Below are 12,817 nucleotides of genomic sequence, written 5' to 3' on the forward strand. Positions count from 1 at the left end.
TATATGTACGCGGTTAGCACATTTCATTAGCCACAAGGACTTCAGCAGACATTGGTTTACAACGCAAGCAAAGCTTTGGACCGATTTCAATATCGAACCGATGCTGGCGAAACTGCCAGATGTTTAGAGGTGAAAGGAGCGCCCTCTTGTTGGACATTCACCCCGGTGGCTCCGATGCGGGTCCACCGTCTTGCCATCTCCCATCAGTGAGCGGCGCACCTCGCAATGTAAGCGGCACGCCGCTTTTTGCCGTGCCACGTGGTGTTTGTTGCTGCTGCTGCTGCTGCTACTGTTGTTGTTGTGGTGGTGGTGGCCCGTAATCCGCGTGCCGCTCCGCATCACCGACACGGACGTTTCCGCTCCGCGCGCTGGTGCCAACTTTTATTTTGCAGGAAATTGAACGCACCACGGGGGGATGTGGAGCCAAACGTCGGAGACGCGTCGTGCCGAACGTCGCACGGCAATGACCCCGCCCGCCCCCCCCCAAAAAAAAACACAGCAAAACAACAACAACACGTCGGGCAGCTCTGCGCGGCGGTGGAACAACCGACGACAACGCCAGGCAGCCCGTAGCAGCGTAGTGAAGGCAGTGTCTCTTTGGGGCGAGTGGCAGCGATACGCACGAACCGGCCACGCCCGTGACGCGCGCACACACACAGGTGATCAACACGTACTGTGGTTGGGCTTTCGCGACCAATATCATCCGTAATAACATTATTTAAAACATTGGGGGGGGGGGGGGGGGGGTTAGATCGCGATTCTGGCAAATTGCCTGAAGCTGGTTGCTGTTGTTGTAATGACCAGCGTGACGTCACAGTGCTCAAATTGTAAACGTCGTTGTGGGGTTACTCACCAGCACCATCGGCGGCGTGCCGAAAGGGAGTAACTCATCGGCACGTTTTGTTTTACGTAACAAACCTTACCGATCAGCTGTGTCGGGGTGGTGTGTGGGTTAAGGACACATTCATCTTTACGCGATCTAGCAAACAAAAAAAACCTTTATTAGAGAGATTAATATGAGAGAGATGATTAATTTTAGAGAGATATATTATATTAGAGAGAGATAATGAATATTAGAGAAATGATGAATATTAGAGAGAGAGATAATGAATATTTAAGAGATAATGAATATTAGAGAGAGATGATTAATTTTAGAGAGAGATATATTATATTAGAGAGAGATAATGAATATTAGAGAGAGATGATGAATATTAGAGAGAGATGATGAATATTAGAGAGAGATGATGAATATTAGAGAAATATATAATATTAGAGAGAGATGATGAATATTAGAGACATTAATTGGCGTGAGGGCCCAGCGGCGTTCGTCTGCGTCCGTCCCACGGCATTGGCCTCGGCCCCCAAGGTCAGCGGCGTCCCCCGCACGCCCCTCACGTGTCACGTGGGACGGGCATGGCTCATCTCGTCCTGCAGCTGCGAGTCCGTGGTGGGGATATCGACATCACGATGGTAGGTGCCACTCTCACCGAGATGTCACCCCGTGTGTTTGGCTTGGATGTTAACGACCCCCAGCCAGGGTCTTGGGCCCGTGTAAGAGAGGCAATGTTGTTCCCACTGTCTCGATGGATTCACTTAATCGCCGGGTTGGAAGCGGGATAAAGACCGACTTGACCTCACATCAACGACAGTCGCCTCTGGCCACTAAGTGGCGGTAACTTCACCACGGCGCCCGTGCCAGGCCACGAAAAGCACGGAAGGTTCCCTGCTGGCAAGGCAGCGTCCTTCACGAGCCTCCTCCATAGATGTCGATCTTGACACTACCGGTATCATCTAGCAGTGGATTTTTTTTAAGCGCTGTGTACTATTATAGAAGCGTTAAGTGGCCGAGCTGCCACCTTGACCGGCAATGGAACTCGCCAACTTGCTGATGACGAGTTGAACACTTTGCTCCGAAGTTAGGCCCACAAGCTGTCACGACGACGTCGGGCCATTGTGACGTCATGCCGGCGACGCGCTCACAAAAACACGGCACGCGCGGCACGAGGAAGGCCACGTGGCGGTGCCATCGACGTCTCGAGACGACCCCCCCCGCTCGCCCGCTGCAAATTCGTGGGAGGCGAGGACGATCAGAGGCGAGGCGATGGGCAAAAAATAACCCGGCTTGCATGATCATCACTCACGCGGCTGGCTACGAATGTAAAACAACAGGGGGTGCGCGGTGGGGGAGGGGGGGGGCGAAAGTACAACAACACAACACGCGACGGAATGAATGAGGATTGCAGCAGAAGTTGTCGCCCCTCGTGTCGAACACGTGCGGTGGTGCGGAGAGAACGCAGCGTGCGAGACCGCGTGGCTGTGTGTGGGGAGGGGGGTTAGGCCGTGAGAGGTTGTAAGCGCAGTTTGTTTATTCAGTTCCCCGGTGAGCTGCCTCGATCCACCCATCCATCCAATACCCCCCCCCCCCCCGCTGTAGTTGTTTTACAAAACAATGGGAACGTTTGAACAAATTAATAAAAAGCTAAGGAAAAGCGCACGTTGCAGCGGTGTGTGCCTTTTGTCATTTATTTCAATAAGGTCGCATTCTCCAGCGCACTTCACCGACTTACCCCCGTCACAACGATTCTTCCACGGTACAATGCGCAACAGTTAGGCTCAAAACAAGGTCCTTCATTTCTAATCTTTCTTTCTTTTTTTATCAAATAAATAACGAATACAACCACGCGCGCGCAACATAACCAGGCAGCCACCTTCCCGGGTCTCCGCGCGCAACGTTGCGCAACCGCGTGTCGCGTGCCACGCGTCGAGCGCCACGTGCGTGTCATCTCGAACCAACTTCGTCACGGGCAGCCCCGATTCACGCTTCTGTGGCGAAGCGGCGGATGGAAAGGTTTAACGCCATCATCATCATCACCACCACCACCTCGGCGAAGCTGCGCCGCTCACTGTTGTTGGTGGCGGGAGGAACCGTCCAGGGCACGCTTTGGGCCACAAATAGGACGAGAATGAACGGCACGCCAACCATGCGTGAACTGGTGCGCGTGCGCGTACAACACTTTTAGTTGGAGCGGCGGTAATGTACACCATGGTTAGCGCGCTGCGCTAAGGGTCCGGGCGACCCGAGTTCCAATTCCCGCCCACGGTCAAAACCGGTGATGAACATCTTGAACGGTCCTGGTCTCTCTCCTGGGGTCAACTCACCCTCGCGGGAGTACCTGCTGCGATGTGCACGCGTCGAAACTGGGAAGACAAATGTGGCCGGGCGTGGCTTTTTGCGAGTGCTACGCTGCAACACGGATAAGGCTTCGGCCCTGCAATTGTTGACGCCCCAGCAGGAGGAATGGCTTCCAGACAGCCCATCCCATCACTCGCGAATGCACTCCGTCAACTCTGTCACACCGGTTGGGCGTCTTGGAGAACAAATAATTGCGAGTACCCACACTTTACCCCAGCACACGCGACCCTGTAAGTGTTGCCCATTTACACTGCTGGGTGGACAGCAGAGAGCCTGGGGTTGGAGGGGATGAAGTCAGTTACTTCAAATGCCAGGCCGGGAGATTGCACCGGTGCCCTCTGGAGCCCAGTGTGCTCACTCACTCACCAACATCGTCATCATCATTCCCATCCCGGCAGCAGTTCGACAGCACTGCAAGTGGCCAGCAATGCGCGAGGGTGAGCGGGTGGGGGTGAGCGGGTGGGGGTGAGCGGGTGGGGGTGAGCGGGTGGGGGTGAGCAGGTGAGGGTGAGCGGGTGGGGGTGAGCGGGTGGGGGTGAGCGGGTGAGGGTGAGTGGGTGGGGGTGAGCGGGTGGGGGTGAGCAGGTGGGGGTGAGCGGGTGGGGGTGAGCGGGTGGGGGTGAGCAGGTGAGGGTGAGCGGGTGGGGGTGAGCGGGTGGGGGTGAGCGGGTGGGGGTGAGAGGGTGGGGGGTGAGCGGGTGGGGGTGAGCGGGTGGGGGGTGAGCGGGTGGGGGGTGAGCGGGTGGGGGTGAGAGGGTGGGTGTAAGCGGGTGGGTGTGAGCGGGTGGGGGGTGAGCGGGTGAGGGTGAGCGGGTGGGGGTGAGCGGGTGGGGGTGAGCGGGTGGGGGTGAGCGGGTGAGGGTGAGCGGGTGAGGGTGAGAGGGTGGGGGTGAGCGGGTGGGGGTGAGCGGGTGTGACTGTACGTCTGTGTTATGGGTTTACTGGATATAAAACAACGTGTGTTTGTGCGTACAACACCATAGCTGTAATGTATTTTACAATGTATACATTGTGTGTATGTGTGAATGTGCTCTTTGTGTGTGGTTGTGTAATAATATATAATGTACAAACAAAAACGTAACCGAACATGTGCTGGTTGTTATTTTTCTTTCTGTAAGAAAACCTAACGGAGGAGAGGAGCCTTATTCCAAACCCACTGCTCACCCGGGCGATTCTTTAAAAAATAAAATATATATTTGTTCTATGTCTGGCGTTAAAATAAAACTTATGCTTTTTCCCAAACGCTATTATTTTAGAAAGTGCTAAAATTGTTTTTTTTACCAAGAGGAGACTTTAAGGAAGAAAAAAAAATCGACGCTCCCAGCCACTATGTACAAAAAGTAGCACAGGTATCATTGGCCCAGTACTTTTCACGATGAGAGCACTGACAACAACAACAACACGTGTGAAACAGGGCCCTCTTTTTGAATGGCAAGAGATTTAAAAAATCAACCTCGTACTAATCAATGGTGGGTTTCCACAATCAAGGTACTGTTTTTAGTTTTACAAGAACCACAACGGCAACCGACACACACAAGTTCGCTGGCCAGGTATCTGCCCGCATGTGGAATTTGTTGCAAGACTGCGAGATTGGCCCAGCTCTTTGAAGGGGCACAAACACAGTTACAACTCCACCGCTTGTTCAAGACAACACTGTCGGTTGGGTAGTCGCCTGGTCTGGTCGGGTAGTCGCCTGGTCAGGTTGGGTAGTCGCCTGGTCAGGTTGGGCAGTCGCCTGGTCTGGTTGGGTAGTCGCCTGGTCTGGTTGGGTAGTCGCCTGGTCTGGTTGGATAGTCGCCTGGTCTGTTTGGGTAGTCGCCTGGTCTGGTTGGATAGTCGCCTGGTCTGGTTGGATAGTCGCCTGGTCTGGTTGGATAGTCGCCTGGTCTGGTTGGATAGTCGCCTGGTCTGGTTGGATAGTCGCCTGGTCTGGTTGGATAGTCGCCTGGTCTGGTTGGGCAGTCGCCTGGTCAGGTTGGGCAGTCGCCTGGTCTGGTTGGGTAGTCGCCTGGTCTGGTTGGGTAGTCGCCTGGTCTGGTTGGGTAGTCGCCTGGTCAGGTTGGGCAGTCGCCTGGTCTGGTTGGGTAGTCGCCTGGTCTGGTTGGGCAGTCGCCTGGTCTGGTTGGGTAGTCGCCTGGTCAGGTTGGGTAGTCGCCTGGTCTGGTTGGAGAGTCGCCTGGTCTGGTTGGAGAGTCGCCTGGTCTGGTTGGGTAGTCGCCTGATCGGGTAGTCGCCTGGTCTGGTTGGGTAGTCGCCTGGTCTGGTTGGGTAGTCGCCTGGTCTGGTTGGATAGTCGCCTGGTCTGGTTGGGCAGTCGCCTGGTCTGGTTGGATAGTCGCCTGGTCTGGTTGGAGAGTCGCCTGGTCTGGTTGGGTAGTCGCCTGGTCGGGTAGTCGCCTGGTCTGGTTGGGTAGTCGCCTGGTCTGGTTGGGTAGTCGCCTGGTCAGGTAGGGTAGTCGCCTGGTCTGGTTGGATAGTCGCCTGGTCTGGTTGGATAGTCGCCTGGTCTGGTTGGATAGTCGCCTGGTCTGGTTGGGTAGTCGCCTGGTCAGGTTGGGTAGTCGCCTGGTCTGGTTGGGTAGTCGCCTGGTCTGGTTGGATAGTCGCCTGGTCTGGTTGGATAGTCGCCTGGTCTGGTTGGATAGTCGCCTGGTCTGGTTGGATAGTCGCCTGGTCAGGTTGGGTAGTCGCCTGGTCTGGTTGGGTAGTCGCCTGGTCTGGTTGGGTAGTCGCCTGGTCTGGTTGGGTAGTCGCTGTGGGAGTCTCCGAGCGCTGGCCAGCACAGAGCAAACATTGCTCCCAGTAACACTCGAGATGACGACCGACAGGGCCGCACTTAGCCTGCGTGGTGGCCACTGGGCTGCCCGGGGGTGCACATGCCGATAAGGGTGGGAGCGCAAGTGGGTGGTGTTGGGGTCAAGACGAGGGTGAGGGGGGGGGGCAGGAGACACAACTTCGGCCGTGTGGGGCGAGGCCCCGGGGTTTAACCTCCACCACAGCTGCGCGTCATCAGAGTTTGTGAAATGCGACACGCGCACCGGATTAAGCGCAGCTTTCGCAAACGTTCGCAGACGTAAAGATCAAAGGAATCCCCGTCACGGAGACGCGGGACCTGTGGGCTCCAGTTTAGCAACAAACTAAAATTACGAAAACGAAACGAGCGGGCGGGCGGCTGCGTGGCAGCGCAGCGCTAGCCGCGGGCAATTTGGCGGGGGCGGAGCCTCTCTCTCGTGTGCGTGGCTCTGACCTAGAATGGGAACGGAGCGATCTGTAGCCACGTGAGATTGCTGGTCCCGCACGTCGGGCTGGCAGAGGCAACTTGAGGAGGCTCTCGTAAGGGTCTGCACAGCTCCCCTTCATGGCACTGGGGGTGTTTTAATTAAGGGATTCAGATGTATGGCGATGACGCTTTATAAATAATAAATGTGAGCATGGGGGGAAGGGGGTGGAAGCCGCCAGCGAATGTATTCCTAAAATGCCCGGGGGGAAACTTACTGAACCATGTCCTTAAAAATATTGTCTTCAATTGGGATGAAATACTGGGAGTGGCACGTAAAAAAGAAATGTACTACTCTGTACGTGGCGGTTCTACTGAAGTGCAGTTCTCCCCTGTGTTACCGGGTCGTGCCAAAACGTCGGACATCGTTCTTAAACAACGCGCGGTACGACCCCGAAAACGGCCGCGCCGTTTCTCTTTCTGACTGTAATGATTCTCGTTGTAAATGATTACAATGTGATTTGCGGTCATCCTTCTCTAAGATTAAAAATGTACTTTTTTTTTAAACAAACAAAAACGTACATTTTTTAAAACTCCTAAAAGGTACCCATATCTTAATCATGGACTGCACCACTAGGTGGAACGCCCTTCGTTAAATTTAAATCATCAACAATCGTGTAAAACTTGTCGAGTAAAAGGCGAAACTTAATTCTTCATCAACTTACTTAGTTACCGATGACCGTCCCAGATAAAATACTTAATAGTTTTCACAAGCTCGTCCAAAAACATATCTGAAAGTCTTATCGTCATGAATACGAGAACAATTTCAATCTTGCTGGCCTTCAGTCTCTTCAGTAACAATTACCGTCTAGCTTTGTCCTTGGGCTGCGAGAGAGCGAGCGAGACAGAGAGCGAGACAGAGAGCAAGAGCGATAGAGAGCGAGAGAGCGAGAGCGAGACAGAGAGCGAGAGTGGAGCGAGAGTGGAGCGAGGGAGAGCGAGGGAGAGAGCAAGACAGAGTGCAAGAGAGGAGCGCGAGAGCAAGCGAACGTTACCACAAAAGTGCATGCATAGCGTCGCGTGTAATTGCACAGCGGCTGACTTTAATGAGCCAGGAAGGCACACGGCTTGCTTAATGACTCATCTAACTAAAAGGGCCCCCTCTCAGCACGCCATGTCATGATCACCCGAGTGCTTGGAGCTGTTTCCTTGGACACATTCCAGCTTCCTCGGTTGGGTTTAAAAAAAAAAATTCTTCATCCGCGTTTGCGCAGCGCACGAACACTGTAGCCTCACGGCCGCGTGCGAGCGGACAGCGGCCTTGCGATTCCGCAGCCACCGCTGGACGGGCATCCCGTGAAGCGGACGCCCTGGCGTGCTCCCACCCGAACACTCAGCGACTTGGACCAATGCCACGGGCGGAAAAGGTCGGCGATTTTAAGGCTTTGACTTCAGAGTCACGTAACAACGATCACAGATGGAGCAATATCTAAAGCAGACTTAAAAAAAAAATACAACCACCGAGATTCGAGAGAGGCCTTCGCTGAGCCCCGGTGCTCTCACACTCACAGGGTCTAACGGTAGCCGGAGTTAAGGCACGGTGCCGTGCCGTGCGCGCCTCAACTCTGAGGGACACTCCGTGGAACCTGGCACGGGGCGAGGGGGGCAGTGGGGGGGGGGGGTGGTGCTCGGGGTCACCAGTGACGCCGGGTCACCGCTGGGTCACGTGCGTACGGCGGTGAGGAGGGACGACGGCACGTGCCGAAGAGGAGGAGGCGGCGTTTCCGTTTGCCCGCTTGGCGGGGTGGACGCGCCGCACTGCGGACGTTCGTGTCCCTCTCTCCGCAGCGCGGGTCGGAGAGTCGGTCTCTGCAGAAGCAGGTTCACAACTCGGAGCGGCGCACGACGCCGGCACTATTTTCAGTCTGCGCCCCCCTCGCCTACCCCCGGGCCCTCGATAAGGACGATCCATAACGCTGCTTGCACACATCTGCGTGCGTGTTTCTCGACAACGATTCGTTGAGATGATTGGGACAATGATGAATTTGCTCACGGCCCCCGAAACGCGCGCGTTGTGCGCATGACGAGCGAACGCTACGATCCTGACGGAGGGATCCCGAGCGCTGGCCCACGCCGGCTGCCTCCGTGCGCTTCAAAACCGCGCCCGGCGTCCGCCTCGGTTCGTCAAAGCGTCTTGGGGAAACAGCACAAAAACGCGACGAGGTTTGACTCGGGAGCGGGTCGGCCGTTGAAACGAGGTGCAACGAACGAGGCGGAAACTTGGGACGCGCCGTCAGGAGCGCGGCGATAGACAGCAGGCGCACGAGCGCTCGGGCTCACTAATTCGCGAGCCACGGCCGCCGCGGCAGCCACGAACGATAGGAACCTGCAGCGGCGCCGCCCCCCCGACTACGGAATTAAATTTTAATTTGCTTAGCGAGCAACTCGCTGCAGCATTTCCATCAAGCGTACGATCATTCTCGAGCAGACAGTCTATAAATTGCACAGATTACATTGCCGCTTAATTAAAAACAGCATTTCAATGGAATTGAATTAGCCGATAATCGCTTTAGCCTGGGCCGCGCTCGATCCAGTGACACGTGCTTGCCACGCGTGCGGCGGTGCCTGCTTCTGCTTCCCGATGGGGACGCGTCCCCAAAACACGTCCCCTGGTTTGCGTACCAGCTGCAGCCGTCAAGGCCCGCGACGAGTTCGCCCACGACGAGTTCACCCACGACGAGTTCACCCACGACGAGTTCACCCACGACGAGTTCGCCCACGACGAGTTCGCCCACGATGAGTTCACCCACGACGAGTTCACCCACGACGAGTTCACCCACGACGAGTTCGCCCACGACGAGTTCACCCACGACGAGTTCACCCACGACGAGTTCACCCACGACGAGTTCGCCCACGACGAGTTCACCCACGACGAGTTCGCCCACGACGAGTTCACCCACGACGAGTTCGCCCACGACGAGTTCACCCACGACGAGTTCACCCACGACGAGTTCGCCCACGACGAGTTCGCCCACGACGAGTTCACCCACGACGAGTTCACCCACGACGAGTTGACCCACGACGAGTTCACCCACGACGAGTTCACCCGCGACGAGTTCACCCACGACGAGTTCACCCGCGACGAGTTCACCCACGACGAGTTCACCCACGACGAGTTCACCCGCGACGAGTTCACCCACGACGAGTTCACCCACGACGAGTTCACCCGCGACGAGTTCACCCGCGACGAGTTTGCCCACGACGAGTTCGCCCACGACGAGTTCACCCACGACGAGTTCACCCACGACGAGTTCACCCACGACGAGTTGACCCACGACGAGTTCACCCACGCGCGAGCGCTCGGGTCCCACTGGCCAGCTGCGGGCAAGAGCGCCGTGCGTCCCAGGCGAGCGCTTGCCACCCGCGCGACACCGAGACCTTTCACTCCTCAACGAGGCCCCCCCGTCGACAGAGGTCGGGGGCGGACCCGTGTCGGTGGGACCGATGCACGCCGTGGATTGTTCAGACGCGAGCCATCTCGAGAGAGTACTTGGGTCCCCGGGGCGCGAGGCGTTGCAAGAGGTAAAGCGTCGCTCTCGGCTCACGTCGCCAAACTTCGCAGGGTCCCGCGATGATCTTGCAAGTCCCAAACGCGGCCTGGAGCTGCGGTGAAGCACGACGGACCGCCAGGGCGCTCCGCCAGTTCCGGTGGAGCGGACGCACGGCCCGAGCGTCGGCCGGGGGGAAAGGGGACGGGAACGCTGGACGGGAGACGCACGGCGACAACGTTGGTGGTATCGGCGATGGCGATAATACAGAGAGCGCGTGCACTCCACGTGATCCAAGATCGGCGGTGGCAGCAGGCGATGAGAGGTGGCAGCTGAGAGCCGTGGTTTTGCCTCGGGGCAAAAGGGTCTGCGAAGGGTGGCGCAGCAATCAAGCATCCTTGCCAATCTTCCAAAGTCACTTTAAAAAAACAAACAAATTACAAAATTAACAACGGGAGGAAAGAATCCTGTTCACGTTGAGTGTTTCTCATTGAGGTGCTTCCTTCCCGGTATTTTTTTTGTTGTTTTTCTTTTTATTCTCATTAATATCGACATTATTACCGGCTTGGATAGATTGACACAATTTTTGCTAGTGCACTGAACGTTACGGAAAATAAGGTTTCTTCGCCAGTGGCAGCGGTGGCTGGATAGGGGCGGGGGAACCAGTCAGGCAGCCATCGGCGCGTGCGGGCCTCTCTCCCGTACCCACCGCCGCCACCACGCGGCCACACCGCGCCCGTCCGGCCCGCCGCCGTCTAGTCCCCCACGTCGGTGTCACGATCGCCGATGAGCCACAGCAGGTGGAAGCTGAGCGCCAGCAGCCCCGTGCCCAGGAGGTCGCCCACGGCCGTGAGGTAGGGGATGGAGAAGTTGTCCGGGTCGAGGCCCCGCCGCCACATCCAGTGCACCATCCAGTCGGCGAGGTACAGCAGCAGTACCACCTGCGGGGGACGGCGGTGGCGCGCGCAACGCCACGCCGTTCCGTGGCCGTCATTTTAAGTTTCGGACGACGTCGCCCGCCGCCACGGCCGCCACGGCCGCCGGGGGGAAGGCGGCCGTGCGAAGGCGCCGAAATGTTAAAAGCAGAATCACGCGACCCCCCACACCGTCACTCGGAAAAAAATAAAAAAAATTCGTCCCCGACTTGCTCGGGACCGAGCCGTGGGCGGACAACGCGGGCACCGGCGGAGGACGAGGGCGGCGGCGGCGGCGCCGTCGTGCACAGCGAGGCCTCGTGGGACGACGCCCAAGCGCAAGCTGCTCTCACGGTGGGGAAGATGCTTTCGCCGTGCTGTCGACGTGCGGGCGAATGTGGGCGCGAGATTAAGGGACGCGTTACCGCGTGAAAAGGTCAGATTTGCGCACATCTGCAGAGAGTGACATTTACACCGTGCACAAAGACTGCACTAATTTGTGCAGTCTTTGTCAGGGCTGACGTGTGACGGTCAGATCTGCAACACTGCACTGTTTTTTTTTCTCTGAGCATGGAGATAAATACAAAGCTAAAGGTGCCCCCGTGTAACCTACACAGTGCTGGTAGCGAGCACCTAACGAGGGAGTGGTGTGTTAAGCACCACATTTAGCCGCCTTTGTCTCCCAAGTGATGATGTTTACACACCACACCGGGTATGAATTTAAGGCTGAGGTGACCTAGAGGAGGCCCAGAATGGGTTCGAACATCTGCCACTGTTGCTTATCTTGAGTACACTCAAGTCACGAGGTTCGTAGCACAGTACCGCTGATCACTACACTACCGCTCGCGGAGACAAACACGCACACACACGCACGCACGTCTGAAGAGCGGAATCGGATTCACTGCGCTCGCGCGTGCGTACACGCGGAGCCGCATTGATTTCTGCGGCGAGATCATGTCGAACCAGCGCTGCGGAATTAAGGTATAAGTTAGACGGATTGTTTGCGCGGGTGCACGAAAATGAGCGTGGCGGCGTCGACGATTCGCTTATCGTGACAGGCGAATACGTCAAGCAAGGTGGTGACCGGGAAAACTGGGGGGAGGAGACTTGTCTGGGGTAAGGGCATTGTGAATAATAATAATATTACTACTAATAAAAAATAAACCAGCCAGGCAAACGCCATCGCTTACTCGGCACTTTCAGAAGCCGCGCGCGTGACAAAAGCCTGCGCGCATAAGCTGACATCATTTAGTCGGTTAGTTCTGTTTAGGCTATTCAGAAAACTGATTTTGTACGAGTGATGTTGTTTTTCTTTTCTCCGGGGTCTGTAAAAATTGTTTAAAGAAAAATTCTAAAGGTAACTTCAAAAAAATTCCTTGTGTGGTGAACGTTCACGAGTTGACCTGCAAGGGCTGGCAGGGACATAGAACATACATGTATTTAGCATGCCGGCTGTGCGGTCACGTGGTGGTGGTGGTGATAGTGGGTGCGGTGGTTACAGGCACCCTGCTACAGACCTGGCGACAAAGAGCTCGAATCCCAACCATTGCTTACGTCAGTTACGAGTGATATCTGAACTGTTGAACTTGTCCTGGGCTCCAACCCCTCACCTCTTCACCATCCCACACTGACCAGCGTGGTGAAGCATGGCCGACAGTGTGGGGAGTGCCTTTAATCCAGTACTGGATTTACACACTGCTATAAAACACAATTACAATAAATTATAATGTTGGTTGCGGCGTAGGAACACAAGTAGGGAAATACCTTCACCAGTGTTATTAATAAATAAAAACCCCGCCTTAGAACCACAGAATATACACAATGTGCCAACAATTCAGACCAAAGTCCTTCTTCAGAAACGGAGAACATGTGTTTACAAGTGCACGCCAAGTGCGCTGATTGGACATGCCCGCAGCGTTCGGGGAACAACGTTATCGCAGGCAAG

General features: G+C 55.9%; 1 protein-coding gene across 8 annotated transcripts in view; it reads right to left on the minus strand.

The window, feature by feature from the left end:
* The window catches only part of LOC116942442 (solute carrier family 41 member 1), a 108,480-nt gene that overhangs the window by 37,649 nt on the left and 58,014 nt on the right, over positions 1–12,817 (minus strand). For 6 of the 8 annotated variants that reach the window (XM_032954371.2, XM_032954364.2, XM_076067018.1 and 3 more), the window contains exon 12: positions 2,508–10,899. The exons of 1 other annotated variant lie outside the window; for it this stretch is intronic. In XM_032954371.2, coding sequence (XP_032810262.1) covers positions 10,714–10,899 — 186 coding nt within the window. In that variant the 3' untranslated portion in view covers positions 2,508–10,713. Of the gene's footprint in view, positions 1–2,507; positions 10,900–12,817 lie in introns of those variants that run through there. One more of the 8 variants, XM_032954366.2, reaches the window with a different exon arrangement.

This window comes from Petromyzon marinus, chromosome 14, assembly GCF_048934315.1.
Source record: "Petromyzon marinus isolate PM22_M1 ecotype Great Lakes invasive population chromosome 14, UKy_Petmar_22M1.pri1.0, whole genome shotgun sequence".
NCBI lineage: Eukaryota > Metazoa > Chordata > Hyperoartia > Petromyzontiformes > Petromyzontidae > Petromyzon > Petromyzon marinus.